Source organism: Meriones unguiculatus, chromosome 2, assembly GCF_030254825.1.
Source record: "Meriones unguiculatus strain TT.TT164.6M chromosome 2, Bangor_MerUng_6.1, whole genome shotgun sequence".
Taxonomy (NCBI): domain Eukaryota; kingdom Metazoa; phylum Chordata; class Mammalia; order Rodentia; family Muridae; genus Meriones; species Meriones unguiculatus.
Window position 1 is genome coordinate 63,145,065 of NC_083350.1, and position 21,533 is coordinate 63,166,597.

At 48.0% G+C, this 21,533-nt stretch overlaps 1 protein-coding gene across 3 annotated transcripts in view; it reads right to left on the reverse strand.

Annotated features, from left to right (window-relative positions):
- The window catches only part of Galnt1 (polypeptide N-acetylgalactosaminyltransferase 1), a 125,368-nt gene that overhangs the window by 8,642 nt on the left and 95,193 nt on the right, over window positions 1-21,533 (reverse strand). For 2 of the 3 annotated variants that reach the window (XM_060377594.1, XM_060377593.1), the window contains exon 13: window positions 14,274-14,331. In XM_060377594.1, the coding sequence (XP_060233577.1) occupies window positions 14,274-14,331 (58 nt within the window). Of the gene's footprint in view, window positions 1-10,567; window positions 10,615-14,273; window positions 14,332-21,533 lie in introns of those variants that run through there. The other variant, XM_060377596.1, reaches the window with a different exon arrangement.

Here is a 21,533-nt window from a genome sequence, read left to right on the forward strand (position 1 = left end):
ACTCTTTAAAGGCCCAGCCTGTAGTGATGGCAGAGGGCTGATTGCTGAGAAAAGGGCCCTTCTGGAGGATGATAAGAGGTAGCAACCAAGGATGCCTAGAGCAGGGCTGGAGAGATGGCTCAGAGGTTAAGAGCGCTGGCTGCTCTTCCAGAAGTTCTGAGTTCAATTCCCAGCAACCACATGCTGTTTACTGGGGCTGGAACATGGCCCCTTGTTCAATCATATCCTCACTAACTTTCTGGTCCTCTTCTGGTATGCAGGCCTACATGTAGGCAGAACACCATATACATAATAAATAAATAAATCTTTTTAAAAAAAGATGACTGGAGCAAGCTACTGAGTTTTGCACATCAAAACACACACACTGCCTCATGACTAGGAAAATAGAAAATACTCACTGGCCCAGAAAGATGATTCAGCGGTTAAAGAATCTGCCACACAAGCTTGATGACCTGCACCTTGATTCCTAGCATTCGTGTGGTGGTCCAGATGAGAATGCCCCCCTCCTATAATCTCATATATTTGAATGCTTAGTCACCAAGGAGTGGAATTGTTTGAAAGGATTAGAAGGACTGGTGCTAGAGGAGGTGTATCAATAGTGGGTGGGCTTTGAGGTTTCAAAAACCCATGCCCAGGCCCAGGTTCTACCTCTCTGCCTGCCTGGCACCAGGATATATAGTTCTCAGCTCCAGCATCTTCTGCATCTGCCATGCTCCATGCCATGACGATGATGGATTAAACCTCTGAAACTGTAATCAAGCCCCAATCGAATGCTTTAAAAAAAGTTGTCCTGGTCATGGTGTCACTTCACAGCAAAAGAACGGTGACTGAGAAAACCCACATAAAAGCCAGACATGACGGCGTTCATCTTGAACCTCAGCAATAGAGTGGTGGAGAAGGGCAGTTCTCCACAGCTGATAGGCCGGCCAGCCTAGATGAATTTGTGGATTCCAGGTTTAGTTTCAGATCCTGTCTCAAAAAATTATCACGTAGGGTATAGTCAAGGAGGACACCTAGTGCTGACATCTGGCCTTTACATGCACACATTCATACATATATGTCCATATGACATACACACACACATACATGAACTGAAAGGAAAAAATCCTTAAGAACTCTGGTGGATATGATCAAATTATATTTATGTGGGAAAATTGTCGTTAATAACCTTCAGCCTTTACCCACTGAGCCAGCCCACAAGATGATTCTTATTATCAGTTTGGGAGCTTTCTTAGTTAGGGTTTTATTGCTGTGAAAAGACACCATGACCATAGCAACTCTTAAAAAACAAAACATTTAATTGGGGCTGGCTTACAGTTTCAGAAGTTTAGTCCATTATTGTCATGACAGGAAGCACGGCAGTGTCCAGGCAGACATGGTGCTAGAGAAGAAGCTGAGAGTTCTCCATCTTGATCTTCAGGCAGAAGACTATGAACCAGTCTTCTGGGCATAGTCTTACTGGGCATAGCTTGAGACTGGAGACCTCAAAGCCCACTTCCACAGTGACGCACTTCCTCTAGCAAGGCCACACCTCCTAATAGTGTCACTCCCTATGGTCCAAGCATCCAAACACATGAGTCTATGGGGGCCACACCTACTCAAACCACCACGTTCCACTCCTCGGCGCCCACAGGGTTGGAGCCATAACCTAATGCAAAATGCATTTAGTCCAACCTCAAACGTCTCCACAGTCTACCACAGTCTAAACAATGTTTAAAAGTTCAATGTTCGGGAGAGATGGCTCAGTGGTTAAGGGCACTGTCGGTTCTTCCAAAGGACCCAAGTTCAACTCCCAGCACCCAGATGGCAGCTCACAACTGTCTGTACCTCCAGTTCCAGGTGATCTGACACCTTCACACCAATGCACATAAAATAAAGTTAAACAAGTTATATATTAAAAAAAAGTTCAATGTTCAAAGCCTTTTCTGAGATTCATACAAACTGTAATCCTCATAAAAGAAAAATAAAAAAAAACAAATCACGTACTTCCAATATATTATGGCACAGATTATACACTACCATTTGAAAATATAGGGAAGGGAGCGTAGTGAGGAAATACTGGACCAAAGCAAGACTGAAAACCAGCTGGGAAAACTCCAAACTCTGCATCTCATGTCTGATGTTAAAACACTTTTCAGATCTCCAACTCCTTTTAGCTTTGTTGACTGTAACACACTTCTTTCTCTTGGGCTGGTTCCACACCCTGTCAGCAGCTTTCCTTGGCAGGTATTCCTCAGCTCTGGCATCTCTAAACATTCTGGGGTCTCCAAGGCAATCCAGGCTTCAGCTTCACAGCTTTACACAGAGGTCTTCCTGATCCTCTATGCAGGGACATTCCTGCCACACGCCTGGTCTAGGATACTCTTTTTAAGTCATCAAGGGAAATTCCACAAACCCTTTCTTTTGACTCTAAAGCCAGAACCATGTGACCAAAGCTGCCAAGTTCTGCTGTTTGCTGGGGCTGGAACATGGCCCCTTGTTCAATTACATCTTCACTTTCTGTTTTCAATGATTTCCTTCACTGTCTAAGCATGGCTGTCTGGGAACTTACTCTGTAGATCAGGCTGACCTTAAACTCAGAGATCTACATGCCTCTGTCTCTTGAGTGCTGAGTGCATGTATCTTCACACCTGGACCGAACCATTCTTTAATTCCTTTTCACAAGATGGAAGCTTAGCTGGGTGGGATCTTGCCCTAAGATCACCAGTCCCTTAATTCCAATTTAATATCTTTAATCTGTTTATCTCCTTGAACACAGGATTTAGCTCCATTCCACTTCCTGGTGTCCCTTTAATTTTGTATTTTACCTTGCTCAGTTTGCTCCTCTTCATCAAAGTATTCTTCATAAGAGTTAATATTAGTTACTATACAACAGAGTCTGTATTAGGCTATTTTGAGATTTCCTTTGCCAATGCAATTAATCTAGAACTCTTTACTTTCGCCTCAGGCAAAGTATTTGAATAAGGGCAAAAAGCAGCCAAATTCTTTGCTAAACTATCACAAGAATGATCTCTAGGCAACACAATAAAATTCTTCTCTGGAACCTCTTGAGCCAGGCCTCCATAGTTCAAATCACCCTTAGAACCACTGTCTTCTATGTTCCTACTAGAACGGCCCATTAAGCCATGTCTTAATGGCCCAGTTAAGACATTCCACTGCTTTCCTAATCTAAAATCCCCAAATCCACATTTTTCCAAACAAAAGTATGGTCAGGCCTATCATAGCAATACCCCATTCCCTGGTACCAACTTTTGTCTTAGGGTTTTATTGCTGTGAAGAGACACCATGACCATGGCCACTCTTATAAAACAAAACATTTAATTGGAGCTAGCTTGCAGTTTAAGAGGTTTAATCCATTATCCTCATGGCAGGAAGCTTGGGAGCATCCAGGCAGGCATGGTACTAGAGAAAGAGCTGAGAGTTCTACATCTTGATCTGCAGGCAGAAGGCTGTACCACACTAGACATATCTTGAGCATCGGAGGCCTCAAAGCCCACCCCTACAGTGACATACTTCCTCCAACAAGGTCACACCTACTCCAACAAGGCCACACCTCCTAAGGGAGCCAAGCATTCAAACACATGAATTTATGGGGTCCATACCTATTCAAACTACCACAGCTTCCAATCAACAATCCAAAAATAAAATTTAAAAAGCAATCACACTTATATTTTAAGAGAGAGAAAGCTCTTTGGAAGCTCAGTGATTGATTCTATGAAGTTGTAGTGCCAGGGATGGGGGTATTGCTGTGACAGGCCTGACCATGCTGCTATTAGAGGAATGAAGACTTTGGAACTTTGGGTTAGGTAAACATTTGAGTACTGTAAGCAAGGTTCAATGGGTCATCCTAGTAGGAGCATAGAGGACAGTAATGTTGGGAGCAACATGGACAATGGATGTCCAGCTCAAGAAGTTTCAGAGGAGAACAATATTAGCAACTGGCCTAGAGACCATTCTGGTGATTTTGGCAAAGAGGGTGGCTGGGTTTTGTCCTTGCCACATTGTTCTAAGAATCTGCAGGAGGCTAAATTGAAGTGTTTTGGACCAATGTCATTTGTAGAAGAGATTTCAAGATAGCTATTGACTTCGTCTCATGGTTATCACTCTTCTGCAGGTCTAGTTTAAGGAGCAAGGGAAGCAAAAAAAAAAAAAAAAAAATACAGTTTAAGGAGAAAAAGAGCACCATGAAATTTAATGTTGGAGCCCTGGTTTGTGCATGACTGTCATGCCCCCCACCATGGTGAAAATGGACTCACCCTCTGAGACTGTAACCAAACCCCAATTAAATCCTTAGCTTTATAAGTTGCATTAGTCACGGTGTCTCTTCACCAAAATAGAAAAGGGATTAAGATAGAAGTAAACTAATTACCCGCAAGAGGGACTACATGAGGGAAAAATGAGCTTCCCCAAAGTCCACTGACACGAAGAAGTCCCATAGCTTCTTCACTCGGGAGACTGGGGCAGGATGTAGGCAACATGGGAGTAGCTTGTACCAGGGAAAGGCTCATGGCTGTCAGAAGGATGGGCAGTGATGGGGGTGAGAAAACCTTCATACAAGTGGTTCAGATGACAGTGGACACAGCTCACCTGTCCTGAGTGGTGAGATTCCTAAGAGGAGACTGTGAAAAGGACAACTGTGCTCCTTTCCGGAGGCTCTGTCTTCAGGCAGATGAGGGAAGGTCAGAGGAAGCTTCAGGGAACCAGAAGGAAGAGGCATGAAAGCAGGCAAAGCCAGGAAGGGCTTGCCTCTGAAGCACTCAGTGTGACAAAGTGCTAGGTGCCGGGGCACTGTTCTCTTAGCTCCTCAATAACAAGAAAGAGGAATAAGTTTAGCTAAAGATATATAAGACTTAAATACTAAAAATTATAAACCATGCTGGAAGAAATTAAAGACTGAATAAGTGAGCACAGCCGGTGACCGTGGGTTGGGAGGCCATCCTTTTTCTGGGAGGGAAGAGCCACATTAGGTCAGCCTCAGATGGCTCTGTCCAGCACAGTGGGGAAGGTGGTGGAGACCTCCTTCCTGCTGGCAGATCCACAGCAGAGAGTAGGTCGGAAGTAGGAGCTAGGCGAACAACCTTTGAAGGGCCGTCCTAGTAACCTGCTTCTGATAGCCTGACTCCAACTCCTGACAGTTCACAGCCTCCTAAAGTTACCACCTGCTGGGGAAATGGGTTCACTGCATAAGCCTCCGGGTAACATTTCAGATTCAAGCCACAGTATTCCCGGACATCAAAGGCTCATGGCATTCTCGGATGCAAAGTGCACTCAGTCCAACTTCAAGATTCGCCAAAGACTTTCAACAGCTCCAGCACTGCTGAAAATCCCCACTCTCCTCTGAGACTCAAGGCGAATTCTTAACTGTGAGTCCTTGTGTATTTAGTCAGGCTTCTCTAGAGTAGTAGAACTTATAGAATGAACACACACATACACACAATTTATTAGAATCACTTACAGGCTAAGGTCCAACTAATCCAACAATGGCGGGCTATGAACAGAAGGTTCAAGAATCCAGAAATTCTTCAGTCCATGAGGCTGCATGTCTCAGCTGGTCTTCAGTAGATGCTAGAATTCCAAAGAAGTGGGCTCTAATGCCAGTGAAGGAATGGACTTCCTAGGGAGGGACGGAAAGTGGGCAAAGAGGAAAATCTTCCTTCTTCCATATCCTTATATAGGCAGGTGTGGCCAGATTAAAGGTGTGTGTAGGCACCATTTTTAAAACTATTTAATTTGGTTTCTTTTGCCTCTACCTCCCTTCCCCAACCCTATCCCTTCTGATACCTTCCAACATGCCAATACTAGGTAGGAGACAAAAGATTAGTGGGGAGAACGGTGGAATTCTCTTTAGCTACTTCTGGCTGGTTACGGTTGTCAGGTTCTTTGGGGCAATTCCAGTCTCAGTTGTCAGGATATCTAGCAGTCCATCAAAACAGCAACAGCAAACAGAAAGTGCAGCAGCAGGGATGAACAAGAAGCCTTTTTCTTCCTCTGGCCGTCTCCTCAAAGCGTTGTCCTTTTCTTCTCTGTGCTCTGATCTTTATACCCTCTCAGAGTCCTCAGAATTAAACTGCTGCTGGCAATGACCATGTTCCTCTCTGAGCCACAGGAGGCTGCTACCAGCTGGCAAAGACCACACCCCTCTTCCAACCGCAGGAGCCTATCAGCTATAGATAAACTGAAAGCAGCTCCATATCCCACACTTGGGATTGAAACAAAAACCTGTTTACATAGCATAACTGAGTTTTTCAAGAAACCAAAACTTCCCCTACAGGTGTGCCTTCCAGTCTCAAGGTTTAGATCAAAGGATTGTGTCTTCCAGCCTCAAAAGTCTGGACCAGAAGCAGATTCACCCACTCCAAACAGGGCAAAATGAATCACTCGCAGGTGTGCCCTCCATTTCTGGACTCTTAGTTCATTCTAGATGTGGTCAAGCTGACAGCCAAGAACAGCCGTCACACCTTGTAAAATATGAAAGCAAGCTACACATTTCCAGTACAGTGACACAAAGGACCTACCCCCACCTCCAGGAGAGCAAGAAAAGACTGGACCAACGCACAACCAAAATCCAGCAGGGAAAACATTAAGTCTCACAGCTCCATATCTGGCATGCAGGGTGTAGGATGGCACCATCTGAGCTCCAGTGAGCTTCATGAGGCCCCTCTGCATGGGATGCACACAGTCTCTGACTAGGGCTGGCTGGTCTCCAGCATCCTATGGGCTCCGCTGCGATGCAGGCTTCACCTCAGCTGGCCCACGTAGCTTTGCAGATAGCCCACGTAGCTGCAGGGAATCTCAGGAGTTCGTCAGGGCTTGGCTTTCATGCTTTTTTGCAGGTTTCCTTCTTTCTTTTTAAAGATTTGTTGATTTTATATGTCCGAGTGTTTTGCCTGGCTGCGTGTGTGGGGCACCACATCTGTTCCTTCCTGGGGAGGTCAGAATTGTATCTCTTGGAACTGGAATTATAGATGGTTGTATGCCACCATGTGGGTGCTTAGAATTGGACCCAGCTTCTCAGTAAGAGTAGTCAGTGCTCTTAACCAGTTCTCTTGTCTATTCTTACTGTTTTCCCTTTTCCAGAATCCTAGAATCTTGACGATAGTTCAGTATGAGAGACGTTACCAGAACTCTAACATTCAACAGAATGCTGCTTGACAGCAGGAGATGAAGTTCATCCTGACACATGACAAAGCTGGGAAACTGAAAATGCCATGATCAGTGGAGAGAGCTTACAGACTCCACACGTAGCGTGATTCCATTTGTATGAAATGCCTAAAATAGTCAAAGAACACACATTAGTGGCCACAGAGGGGGGAAATTTAGAGGGAAATGGGGAATGACTAATATCAGACACCAGGATATCTTTTGGGGAGTAGTGAAACGGTCTAAAATTCATCACGTCTGAATCCATGAAAAACGATGAAGCATGTTCACTGTAGGCCTGTGAATCTTCTAGCGTGTAAGCTATCCCACAGTAACACTGTTAAACTGAAGTATGGTGAATGTGTCAGGGTTTGGGGATTTTACAAATCCAATGCCTAAAGTAATCATACCAATATCTGAGTAATGGCTTTATTTCTGGTGAGCTTTGACGGTACGTGGCTTCTGGTGATTTAGCATTTTATTAGTATTTTATTGCTGTCTTGGCATCTGTGGTGTCAGTTATTGTTGGATTCCATTATTACCAATTATTATTATTATTATTATTATTACGTCCCTGATTTGGTAAATTATTCCTTTAAAAATGTATCAGCCTACTCAGAAATACATCAGTTTTATGACTCTGTTGTTTCCACTAAATTTAACCATTTTTCTGTTTTTAGTTTCATTGACGTAACTGATCTGCTCGTTTTTTACAGTCGCAAACTGTGTGTGTTTGAATGTGCGTGCACAAGCGTGTGGAGGTGTGGACAGAGGTTGACAGCAGGTGTCTTCCTCAGTGACTCACTACCTTATTTTTTTATTTCTTATTTTTTTGACACAAGGTGTCACCGAGCCAGGAAAAAGCTGATCTGGCTGTCCAGTGACTGCTGGAATCTGCCTCTCCAGGCTGCAAACTGCACGGCCCTAGTCAGCTTCCACACAGGGGCTGGACATAGAAACCCGGCACCTCCTGTTTACTCAGCAAGAGCTTTTCCCTCCAAGCCTTCCTCCCGGTACCCCCTTCTTTAATTTTTTTCTTTTTTTAAGGTTTATTTTTTTATTTTATGTGCGTTGGTGTTTTGCCTGAAGGCACGTGTGATTCCATTTGTATGAAATGCCTAAAATAGTGAAATCCACAAATACCAGATTCCCCGGAATTGGAACTACAAACAGCTGTGAGCTTATGTGGGAGCTAGGAGTCGAACCTGGGTCCTCAGAAAGAGCAACGGCGCTCCTCACTGCTGCCCGCCTCCTTTGATTTTTAAGGCAGTAGTTTGTTATGCCGTCCTACCTTGCTTCGAACTCGTGATCCTCCAGCCTCTGCCCGGCGCCGCCCCCAAGGTCTGGTATTGTAGACATTAGCCAGCACACTCAGCTTCTGATGTGTCTGTGTGTGTGGTCTGTGCGCTTGTTAGTGTGGGTGCGGACATGCAGGTATGTGCGGAGGCCAGGGGTCGGTGCCAGGGGTCTTTCTCCATCACTGTCCGTCTTCTCACTGAGACGAGGCCTCTCACTGAACCTGAAACTCACCCGTTTAGCTGTGGCCAGTGAACTTCGGGGCTCTGCGGGTCTCCAGCGCTGTGGTTACAGGCTCATTCTGTCATGCCGGGCTTTTGACGTAGGTTTTGAGGACCCGAACTTAGACACTTTGCCAACTGAGCCATCTCCAGAGCCCCGTAATACACTTTTTTAAAAGAATTTCTTGTTTGTTTGTTTATTTTATAGGCGCTTTGCCTGCCTGTGTGTCTGCGCGCCACATGCTTGCAATGCCCAAGCAGGCCCAAAGAGGGCGTTGGTCCCCTGGGTCAGAGTCGAGTGCTGCCGTATGAGGGGTGAGGGGTGGTCTGCAGCCGCCGCCACTGTTCTTAGCTGCTCTGCGGCCCCCGGTGTGCTTTTAGCATCTCTTCCTGGTCCAGTTGCCACGGTCCGGGGACCGCGGGGTTTGCTCCTGACCTTTGGTTTCGTTTTGTTTTTCAAGACAGGGTTTCTCTGTGTGGCCCTGGCTGTCCTGGAATCACGCTGTAGACCAGCCTGGCCCATCAAACTTACCTTCCTGACTTTTTACAGCCTTTTATTTTTATTAATATTTTTAAATTCGTTCTTGGTTGTCAACTTGACCACATCTGGAGTTGACTAAAAATCAAATGGCTGGGCATGCCTTTGGGGAATTTTTGTGTTTTTGTTTGTTCTTTTTTTTTTTTTTTTTTCAATGCAGTTTATTCAGAAACCTTGAACAATCCTCGGACCCTGGGGAAAGCCAGCCCACAGCTTAAATAGCCTCTGGGTAGCCAACCCAGGCATGCCATGTGGGCAATGCAGATAGGTCCACATACATGGAAGCAAGCCAGATCCTCAGCCTTAGCCAAATGTGGAATTGTTCGTGACAGAGAGCACTCACCATCGGGAAGGTGGAAGGCGGAAACCAGCTCCATCTTTAAGGCATAGCATTCTGCAGCTCTCTACAGTTCCCCCTTTTTGTTTTAGATGCATCAGGCAAGAGTAGAGGTCTGATCTCTGATATTAGAAATAAATTGGGACTTTGTACCGATGTTCGTTTGGGTGTCATCCACCCAAAGAGCATCAGACCCGTCCGATACCTTTTTCTCAGAGGCGGGACCTGGGGCATCAACCCATGCTCTTCTCTGGGTCCAAAGCGGCTGACCCTGAGTGCAGTGCTTAGCCTCGCATCCTGAGCGTAACATTTTAGCTTTTTATGGTATCCAACCATGCTTGGTTTTGTTTGTTCTTAATCAGGTCATTTGAAATAGGAAGGCCCGCTTGTGATCTGGATCTTTATTCCAGACCTTTGGAGGCGAGAAGAACCATCTTTAATCTGAACCACCTTCTGCTGGCATCCAATATGAAGGACACGGAAGAAGGGATTGCTCTTCCCCTGCTTGCTCTCACTCTTGCTGGCAAGCCCGTTCCTTCACTGGCATGAGAGCCTGCTTCTTCAGGATTCCACTGTGTACTGATGACCAGCTGAGACATTGGCCTCGTGGACTGAACGGCTCCCGGATTCTTGCACCTTGCTTCTGTTCAGTGAGCATACCTAATGGTTTTCACCAGCTCATCTTTGTTCTCTTTCATTTGCATCACCACTCTCCTGACTCCCCTGTGCTCCCTGACTGGCATGGAACTCACTTAGACCGGGCTGATCCCAAACTCATGTAGATGCAGAGATCCACCCGCCTCAGTGTCTGAGCGCTGGCATTACAGGCTTATCGCCTACATTAGAAATTCTTCCAAGTGGTGGTGTCATTTCTGCCTGTAACAGCTATCCATGAAGACGGACCTGTCATACCTACCCAGCCACTTGCTATTTCATAGCGCTCGCTCTACGTGCCAAAACCTCTCCAAGCTCCCCGAACAACCCCAGAGGTGTAGTGGAGACGAGAGGGAGCCACAGCAAAACGCAAATCGCTTCCAGAGACTGCGGGTCTCAGATGCTTTTTCCTGGTGTACCTGCGCCACCTGCCGGAAGAAGTTACCAAACACTTAAGCATTTTTAACGTTACTTTTTTTTTTTTTTTTTCCACTGAGAAAAAATGTATTGGCCTTTCGAATAAGATTTATTTGCCAGGAAAGATGATCCCAGCACACTTCAGTGCACGCTGAGTGCGTGTTTGGTCCGGGTGCAGCCTGCCCTGCGCCTCTTGCTGCCATGCTGAAACCTGGCCCCCCAGCACTGTAGCGAAGCCCAGGCCATTGATCGCAAAGCCGGCCTGGTGACGTACTTCTTCGTCCAGTAAGGCTGTGCCACCTGACCCTCTCCAAACAGCACATGCAACTGAGGACGACGGGGGGGGGGGCATTTCTCGTTCAAATACCACAGGATAGCGAGAGGGGCCTAGGCAATGGTGCCTGCCCTGACTCCCCTCAGAAGAACCCTTTTCTCCCAAATTGCCTTTAGTCAGGATGTTTCCTATCACAGTGACCAATGAGGAAGTGTAAGTTAGCAGGGACGTGCCTTGGTTCAGGCTGGAGCTGCCCTTCTCAGTCAGTCACTGTGGGAAGAGTTCTGCTGCGTGCTGCCGCCATCAGGACCCATCAGGACCCATCAGGACCGCGGCAGCTCCCCAGCTCAGACTAACCTTCCCACCCTCGAGCAGTTTCTCAGGCATTTGTCACAATGCTGAGAAAAGTGACTGATATCAGGTGCCTTGAGCCCAGGCAGGGGATCCTATGAAACAGGAAGGGTCAGGTCAGGGCTGGGAGATGGCTCCGTGGGTAAAGCAGGCGCTTGGATGCCCGGGCTCAGGTAACGCCGGAGACGGTAGGGCATCTGTAGTCCCAGTGTTCCGAGGCCAACACGGGAAGGGGACACAGGAGAAGTCTCAAGCTTGCCCCTCAGCTAGCCTGGTGCGCACAGTGGAGAACAAGGGACTCAAACAAAGCGGAAGGCTGACAGGAAGGCTGTCACGTGACCTCCACACACACACACACACACACACACACTGTAGAGCCAGCACACGCGCCCATTCTCTCTGTCTCTCCCATAAACATCATAAACAGAAAGGAAGAAAGGAACAGAGCTTGTGATGAACTTTTTAAAATCTTCGCTTCCTTCCTGATGTTCTGTCTGGGTCCTCAGAGCTTTCTTTCCCACCAGGCTTCCCCTTGGTGTGTGTGTGTGTGTGTGCGTGCGCGTGTGTGTGCGCGCGCCATTTACAAAGCAGACAAGCTAGCAGGTGTTTACCCCATGTTCCCCAGAACAGAAACCAGAGGAAAAGACCGAGAACAGCAGGTGAGAAACAGACGGGCTGAGAAAGGGACCCTTCCTCCAGCCCCACTCCTTCTTCTGGTTCTGATTTCTGTCTTTGTAGCTCACCACCACCCAGGAATTTCAACATAATTAAGCAGGCCACTTGTAGTGAAACTGCTCTCTGACAGGCATCACAAACTGGATTATTATCATAGCAAACGAGCTGTGGGTTAAGCCCACCCCACCCCCACCCCAACCTGCATATATGGACCCTTTACACAAATGTTTTCTCTCCGCTGATACCCCCTTCTCCACCTAAAATGTTTTCCATTCACAGGCCAGTGAGACGGCTGAACAGGCTTACCCCGTAAAGGGCCTACCCACACAAGCCAGATGGCCTATTCAACACCCAGAAACCACGGTGGAGGACATGACCGCTCTTGAATGGTGTCTTCTGACCTCTATACGTGCTCCATGGCACAGGCATACCTGCGTCAAACGAGCGTCCAAGCAATGAAAAAAATCAAAGTTGTCATGGGCCAGCACATTGACTCAGGCTGCACAGGCCTGCAACCCTGAGTTTGATCTCCAGAAAACACGTCAAGGTGGAAGGAGAGAACCAGCCCCATGAAGCTGTCCTCTGACCTGGTTAATCATGCATGCACACACACACAGCAACAGCAGCAGCAATAATTTCAAAAATAAATCTTAAGAAAAGTCCACACTCCAAGGACTGACTTCTGTGGACAGGAGAAATAAGCCTACCAGTAGGCACTCTCCTTAAGGCCTACAGTCATCTGTACACTGAGTAGCTTCAAGCTCCCAAATCTCATATCTAGCTACTGCTGAGGCTCTTTGGTACAATCCTCTCTGTCATCGTTAGTTCTTAAAAATCGATTTGACACAGCCTAGGGTTACCTGGGAGGAAGGAAATGCAATTAAAGAACTGCCTCTACCAGACTGGCCTGTGAGCACGTCTTTGAGAGATTTTCTAGGCTGATAATTGAAGTGGGAAGGCCCAGCGTCTCTGGGCTGCAGAAGGAAGCTCCCTGGACGGGAGAGGGACATAGCGGCCAAAGGCATTGGCTGCTTTTCCGGAGAACCTGAGCTCAGTTTCCGGCATCTGCACGGAGGCCCTCACCTCCAGACCCAGGGGATCCAATGGCCTTTTCTGGCTTTAAAGGCACTTGGCCCACAGACGCACGTGTGGGCAAACCATCCGTCCACATAAAATAAAAATAAATGTAAATTAAAAGAGAAAGCTACCCGAATAAGCTGGAGTGTGAGCCAGCTGTGGTATTTCTCCGTAGTTCTCACCTCCAGGTTCCTGCCTTGAGTTCCTGCCCCGACGGCCCTCAAACGGACCCTGTCCTCCCGAGTTGCTTTCAGCCGCAATGTTTTATATCACAAAGGAAGCACTCCAAACGCCTGTCCGTGCCCCTCAAGCGCACCTGGCACTATTTAACCAATAAACTAGCTAACTGCTTCACTTTCACTCTGGAACGCTTTTCCGGGGCCTGTCGGGGCCTGTCTGCCCTAAGTGTCGCTCGCTCCCCGGGGAGGCTGGGGGGGTGGGGGTCTCAGGAGTTCACTTCCTGCTCCTGGTGACAGAAGTGATTTCAGCAAGTGGACAGGAGAGGAGGGTGCCTGGTGCCAGCTGCAGCCACAGGCTAAGCACAGGCTAACCTGGGGACGCAGGTTGGGCTTTGCAGCCGTGGTGACCCCACTAAGAAGTGGAGAGCTGCCCCAAGAAAATGCTGCCAGCCAGCTTGGTCTGAGCAGAGCTACAGCTGGAGAGGGCCGTGAGCGGGAAGATGCTGAAGCAAAGCGCACTGCGGCCCTTGATATATATTGGGGACCAGGACGGTCCACCCTGGGACCTTTTGGGGCTGCAGTGAGCCAGGCACAGCATCCGGGGTGGTGGAAGGAAGGAGAATGGACTCATCACCCCTGAGCCAGGCCCGAACGGGACTAAACATCGCTCTCCGCGCTCTCAGCAGGAGCCTGCACCTAGGAAGTTTATGGCTGGCTCGGGGCTACCGCCTCAGGGAAGTCAGGATTGGAGCAGGGCCTGTCTGCTTTCAAGTCCTGACTGAGGGGATGTTACGAATGGGAACTACCCTCCCTGACCTCAGGCAGCTCCTCTATCATCCTCACTCTCCCACACCCTGAATCTGCTCACACTGCGGCCCTGAAGGACAGAGCCAGGATGAAAATACTTTCTGTAGCCTGCAGGCCTTCTGCGGTGCCTATTGCAGCCAAGCCGTTACGTAGAGGGATCCAACGGGACTCTGGCTCCCCCTAGTGGCTACTCCTGAGAACTCTCCGGGTCCGCAGGCCGGGCAAGGCAGGAAGGCAGGTCTGTCTCACCCAGGACCACAGCTCAGCACAGCCGAACAGGTTTCCTCACCCCGCCCGCAGAACCTACCTGGAAAGACGGTCCCTGCTCTTGACCAGCACTGCTTAAACTTCTCCACTTGTGACTCCTTTCCACTCAGGAAAAAAAAACAACAACAACAACAAAAAAAAAAACTTAATTCTGCTGGAATTTAAAAAAAAATCTGAGAGCACTTTTTAAAAAACTTTATTTATTTATGAATTTCACACTATGTGCCCCAATCCCACTCATCTCCTCACCCCTCCTTGTCCACACTCCGCCCTTGTAACCTCCCGCTGTGGGAGCCGCAGTGTCACACAGTATACTTCTTTTGCCCAAACAGCTTCACTTGCAAACGTTCGCTGCAGTGATCCGGGTTCAGGGCATCTGGCTTCTGCTACAGTATCATTACTGCATTGTCATGGGGACTCAGCTCAGATATCCTGTTGTTGCCATGTCATGGAGGTCCTGCAGCGTTGGATCTGCAGGACCAGCCCCTTCACGGGCTCCAGCAGTTCACAGATGGAAGATGTTGGGGTGGGCCAACTAAAAGCCCTGGATCTGGGCCTGGGGAGGAGCTGAGGTGGTCAACCTGACAGCTCTGCTGTGTCTGTGCCACCAGGACTGGGTTTCCCACTTTGCCCAGGCAAGGAGAAGAGGCAGGACTGACTCTCCCAAACCCACACCACCAGGGCCAGTGAGGGGCGGGGCCAGCTCTCCAGCACTCACACCCTCGGGCCAGCTCAGGCAACCAGGGTAAGCTCTACTGTGCTGCCCAGGCAAGGTGTGGTGGCCTGCTCTCCTGAGTGCGGCAACTGTCGAAAGGTGGGGCCGGCTCTTCCACACTAATGCCACCAGGGTCGGTTCTAATTATTATAATTATTATCTATTATTCTAGTTATTCTTAAATTTTATTTTATTTTTTTGAGACACCCCTACACACACACAGTTACAGGACGCGGAATTGCAACCCATTTTAAGAATGCTGTGATCTGAAGGGAGCTAGGTTGCACCCATAGGTATTTCCTCCAGAGGGGTCTCTGCTCACAGAAGCCTGGCTTCCTCATTTTACGTTGGAGGCTCTCATCTTGGGCAAACCCAGTTTCTAGATCTATATCACCAGAGCAGCCATCTGTCACAAATATCTTGTAGAAGCTCATGGAACCTGGGGAACCTCCCAGAAGACATTTTTGTTTATTTGTGTCCGTCTTTCCTTTCCTTCCTATTTGGCCCCGTAGTCAGCAGGTCTCAAGGTAGATTGCTGGGGTTGGGCCCTCCACTCAACACCTCCCCTGGGACCTCCCTGCAGCCCCTCCCAGCCCATACTCCTTAGCTCTGGCTACTGCACCTGTCTGCTCCTGTGAGGGCCTTGTCCATGGGATGGACAGAAACTCACTCATCTTGGTGTCTCCTGAACCAAAGCACACCCCTCCCAGGTGAGGAACCCAGAAAAGCTCAGGAAGCATTGTCCTAAAAATAAAAGTTATTTTATTATACACATGGGCACTTTGCCTCACATGTATGGGTGTTCTGCTGCATGAAGTAGATGGTGCTGGATCAGAAGAGGTCGTTGGATCCGCTTCGACTGGAGCTACAGAAAATTAGGGCGCTTTAACCACTGAGCCATTGTTCCAGCCCCAGGTCCTTGGCATCCTTACAGCAAAACTCCGTAGGGGAAAGAGTCTAAGGCTGTACACGTGGTCCGGACGGGCTGTCCTCTATCCACCCGTGAACCCACTCCTCTTTCTAGAGTCGGCAGCTGTGCCCAAGCTGCCTACACGTTCTCCCTTCTAGTCTCTTCGGGAGAGGACACAGAATTGTGTTCATGTTGCACATTTTCACTGTTCCTTCATGTTACCCATGGGCACAATGATTAGGTAAGGAGTGAGTTCATGGTGCTGTGTTGTGTTATTTACCAGTTTCCCACTCCAGCCCTACCATACAATAGGTTTGCCGATGCCTAGATCAGCTGCTATGGCTAAATGTCTTCCCCAATCTGGAAATCCAGTCTCCATAAAAGGAGGCACAATGAAGTCTATGTATCACTGACTATTGTGATGATACCTTTTTATTGAGTAGCTACTGTGCAGCAGACACTGTGCAATCTGGGCAGGTTTCAACTCCATGGTCTACCGCTTTAGGGAGGTGAATTATTTGACTGAGAAGAGAAGCTTCCTAGCTAGCAATTGAACCAGGCAAATACAAGTTCCTTTTACAGTAAACCAAAGCTCTTGCTTTGGTGAACCTTTGTTCACCCTCAGGGAGTACAAAGCTGGGGTGAATAAGCATGATGAGAGAGAGGGAAGAAAGGTGCATTTTACTTGCAGCGCCTGAGTACATTGGAGATAACCCTCCAAGCACCTCTGAGAACTGGAAAAGCCTGGTTCCTTCCTTCCTTCTCCCTTTCCTCCCTCCCTCCCTCCCTCCCTCCCTCCCTCCCTCCCTCCCTCCCTCCCTCCCTTCCTTCCATTCTTCCTTCCTTTCTCCCTCCTTCCTTTTCTTTCTTCCTTCCCTCCCTCCTTCCTTCCTTTCTTCCTCTCTCCCTTCCTCCTTCCTTCTTTTCCACTATTCCTTCCTTCCCTCCTTCCTTCAAGATGAGGAAAGCATTCACACAGGCAAGTCTCAGCATCATTTGTGAATGTGGGCAGATTTCTGAACATGCTAAGTTTAACGATGTTTATTATTTGCTTTAAAAAAACTGGATGGGAATATAACAGGGTGGGGAATTCAGCCCTGCCAGTGTCGAGCCAAGACACAGCTCATGCTGCTAGCCCTCAGCAGCCTGAGGCTGTTGCCTTAATCTTTTGGGGACTTTGACTCAGGTCAAATGTAGATTCATATCCCAGGACTTTGGAAACAGAGTTGGAAATTTTATTAAAGATAATTTAATATAGATTTTAAGCGTGAGGGCTAAGAGAAAAAGAGGCAATTACTCAGAAAGAAAGTAAAACACACCCAAGTGTGGGTATGGTCTCTCTAGGGAAGAGTCACAGTCTCAGTATTAGCGGCAAGAAAGACATCTTGGTGGCTCTCTGGTTACATTTTAAAAGGTTGCTAAGAAACATTGTTTTTCCTCTTCTCTGGATAAGTGACATTATTATACTCTGGCTCTGGAGATTCCACAGATGGAATTATAAGCTGGTAATATAAGCCAGGGGCCTCCAGGGGTGGGCAAAGAGTGGAGTACTTGGCCCTTCCTGGTAAATAGGGTTCCTGGTGGGATTCCCAGGGACCAGCAGGGTGTGGCTGGGGAAGGGGGAAGGCCTTGAGCAGCTGTTCTGCAGGCATTTCTGCTTCTCAGCTGGAGAGAGGCTTCAAGCAGATTCCAGGACGAGGGGCTCTTTCCCCTCCTATTCCCACAGTCTTCTGGTCTGTCTACAGACTCAGTGTTGACACCATGAGAGATTTATCCTGTGGAGTCATCTAGTTTCAGGATAGCAACAGAAAAAGCTCTTGCCTTTAGACATGACCTCTGCTGGAGAGGACCTCTGCTCCGTGGGGACAAGACAGTCCCGGAGCCATTTGGAAGTCCATTCACATCAATATTGCTGCTGTGTGAGGGCACATTGTTTAGAACTTTCCTTCCATCCTTTGGCTCATCTTTCATGAGATGCGAAAGTGTCTAGTTTACATCCTCACAAGTCACAGCTCTCCTTTAACAGAAACTTCAGTACCCCCGGCTATCTGACACACTAGGTCTGGATGGGGTCCTGAGAGTGGGGTCTGTGGCTCGCAGTGAGGAGTCTGAGCAGCCTGAGAGCCTCCTTGAGTGCTCTGGGCTCTGTGGTGAGGGGAAATTCTCCTACGGTCAAATCCCAGGACCCACACAGGGCACTTCCCAGACACCATCCTCCAGATCCCCACAGAGACTCTATTCTTAGTGACTCCAAGAGGCCCAGCTGGGGGAAGCAGAAGAGCAGAGCTGTTGAGTCTGGGAACACACGGCCTCAGAATACACAGCATACAACATAGGAGACCAGAATGTGCCATCTCAAAATATAGTCCTGTGGTGTATTTTGAGTGGGTTATTCTAAGAACTGCAGACACCAAGAGCAGCTCTGAAAAAGCTGGTTTTTCCTCAAAAGACTTTAACTTGTATGAAGGACAGCTACTTTAGGAAAGCAGTGTGTCAGAAGAGGGCCAAGACTTATCTACATAACAAAGCAACCCTTGTTCTCAACCCCCTACAATTGCTCCCCTTTCCCATAATTCTTCATGTGGTGCCTTCTGCAGGATCCCACATCCATCCCCATTCTCGGGGAACTTCCCTCACCTGGACCCTCTTTTGACTATCCTCTTCTTGGGATTCTGGTGCTTAAACACATAATAACACACCGGGAACTCTTGTTAGTATACTTCATGTCAATTTAACTTGTAGCTCAAAGAGCCCGGAGGACGAATTGTAGCCAATTGATCCCACTGAGACACCACTCCTTCCTCAATGTCCACCATGTGCAAGTTGACATGGGCTGCGCTCTTTCGACTCACACAGCCACCTTAAAATGAGGACTTTCCCTTAGTGACTGCAGGATTAATGATATCAAAGCCTCAGGTGGGAGGGAAAGCTGACTTAACCGGTAACACCCTTGGGCTGTCAGAATCCGGATGCTTCAGATAAGATGGAGGTCCCAAGCTCCACAGGTATGGACCACTTTGAGACTGCAGGTGAACAGACCTGTAGATGGAAACTTCCACCCCAAAAGTTACCTTTTGGGTCTTATAAACCAATCCCTGCAGCATGTGGCCCAGTCTCCACTCCCTCAGAGGGACTGCAAGCTCTTCAATTGTTCTGATTAAAGAACAGTTTTACTTCTGAAGAGGATGGTCCTTTCTTTACATTCACGTTTGCCCAGATCAATTCTGATCTACAAGTGGTAACTGACAGCTGTCTAACTGGACTTAAGACCAGCTCAACAAACGTGGTGGCACACACCTTTCATCCCAGCACTTGAGTCAGAATCAGGCAGATTTCTGTGAGTTTGAGGTCAGCCTGGTCTACATAGTCCCAGGGCAACCCAGGAGACCTTGTCTCAAAAAATATGCAAACCTGCTCAACAAAAGGGCCATCATGATTGGTACTGGAAGCCAAGGCCACTAGCCAGGGCTAGGGAAGTCATGAATCTTGAAGGAGAACCTACAATCAGCATTTACTAAACCAGTATAACAACCCTAACTACACTCTAAATATGCTCTTACAACCACAGATAAGTATAGTCTTCACCCCTCATCAAAGAAACTTCTCTTTGCAACAGGAATGGACCATTAGAGAAAACCCACAACTGATCAAAATGCAGACTTTTGGAGCCCAGTGCCGATGGACACATCTGTAACACAACTCAGTCAAGACTTTCAAGGACCTGAACCACAGGAGAGGCAGGGGATATCATGGAGGAATCCTAATCCTCACTTCAGCCTCTTGACCATTACCCTCCTACCCCAGCCTGAGATGCAGGACAGGATGTCCCAAAGCCATCACCTTAGCAGTGACCATCTTAGGCCAGGAGAAGGGGCTCCACAGACTGTCAAATGGCTGAGGTCTTGTTGAGTTTGCCTGGCCAGGGGCAAAATGAAGTGCCTCTTGAGGGAAATCCTTAGGTCCTCTTTGCCTGGTGAATTGTGCTTGGGTTCAAGGGTCCTTGTCCTTTGGAGCTGAGACAGTGGGCTTCATGAATCCTGTTTGTCATTATTTCTATTGAGACCCAAGTGAGCCTTACTAGCCCTTATGAGACAGAAAAGGGGACCTACTTTGTCCTGGGGTATGGGGTGGACATTACCCATTCCTAAAAGCACTCAATCATGTTTAAATCACTAGTTAGTGTTGACACTAAGTTATGTGAAGAACACCTTTCAATGTGTATTTTCGTGTAAATAAGCAAAAAAGGCATTTTGGCTGCCTAGTTGACAGCTGTTGGACTCTGCTGCTGACCTGCTGCCTTAAGCAAAATAACTGCTGGCAAAATATCTATGGGATCCCTCCTTACCAGGACCATTCTGAATACTCTACAGACACCTGGGGAACCTACACATCGACCAGAGTCATAGTGTAGCTCTGGCTCCCGAGGGTACGGCCCAGCTGGGACCATTTTAAGCATCTCACAGTGGACTTCCCTTTAGCCGTTTCACCCAGGCCAGAAGAGCACTTCATCTGAAGACCCAGAAGGACTGCTGTGACGGTGGGTACAAAAGAGACACTGCCATGCTGGTGAAAGCACAATCCTTCATCAGCATGAAGGTCTGCTGAGCTTGGTGCAAACACCCCTGGCTATCTAAGCAGGATGCTTGCATGTCTTGGAGATCCAGCTGTGGGGACATGTCTGTGCTGATGCCGCTGCTGGTGTGTGTGTGTGGTACATGGGTTCAGTCATTGTGTGCACCCGAGTGGAGGGCAGAAGGCCCCAGCAGGTGTCCACCTCTCTCTCTTCACTTACTCTTTGAGACATGGTTTATTGTTAAACCCAGAGTTCATGTTTTGCCCTCATCTGGCTGGCCATTGAGATGCCAGAGTCTGCCTTTCTCCTGTGCTGAGGTTATAGACTTTTGGCTTTTATGTAAGTGCCAGAGGATTGAACTCAGCAAGCCATCTCCCAAAAGGGGTCAAACAGTCCTTTCACAGGGTGTCACTTAAGACCATCAGCAAACACAGATATTTACATTACAATTCATAACAGTAGCAAAATTACAGTTATGAAGTAGCAATGAAAATAATTTTACAGTTGGGGGTCACTACGACATGAGGAATGCATTAAAGGGTCGCAGCATTAGGCTGTAGCCTAAAAGGTATCTCGAGTGCTGTTATCTTGCCTGCTTTTGGTACCCACGATAGAGCAGGCAGGGCTGGTAGCAGAGGTCGTGGCAGTGCCAGCAGAGCACGGCATGGGTGGTTCTGGAGTCTCTGCAGCTGGGCAGCGTGGAAAGCCCTGGATCTGAGTGCATGTTTCCTCTACAGGGCTGATGACGGGCAGGTGTGATCTGAAAGCTAAGCAGCCAGGCACAGATGCCAATGTGAGATATGAGGATCCCTGCTACCTCCTTACCCAAGGAGCTTATTCTAATCACGAGAAGGCCCTCCAAGTGGATGAAGGAGCTCAAAGGAGGAGGAAACATCAGATAATAAAATGTGAGCCCCTCACTCCCTGGTCATTGCTATCTCTGAGGACAGAGGAGCAGCTAAGGGCACAGGTAACCTCTAGAAGCAGAAAAAAGCCAAGGGGTGATGCCCCTGCTCCAAAGAACACTGCATGGCCAGCACCTTACTTTCAGCCCATGTCAGAATTCTAGCCTACAGAACTGTTATGTGTTTGTGCTGTTTAA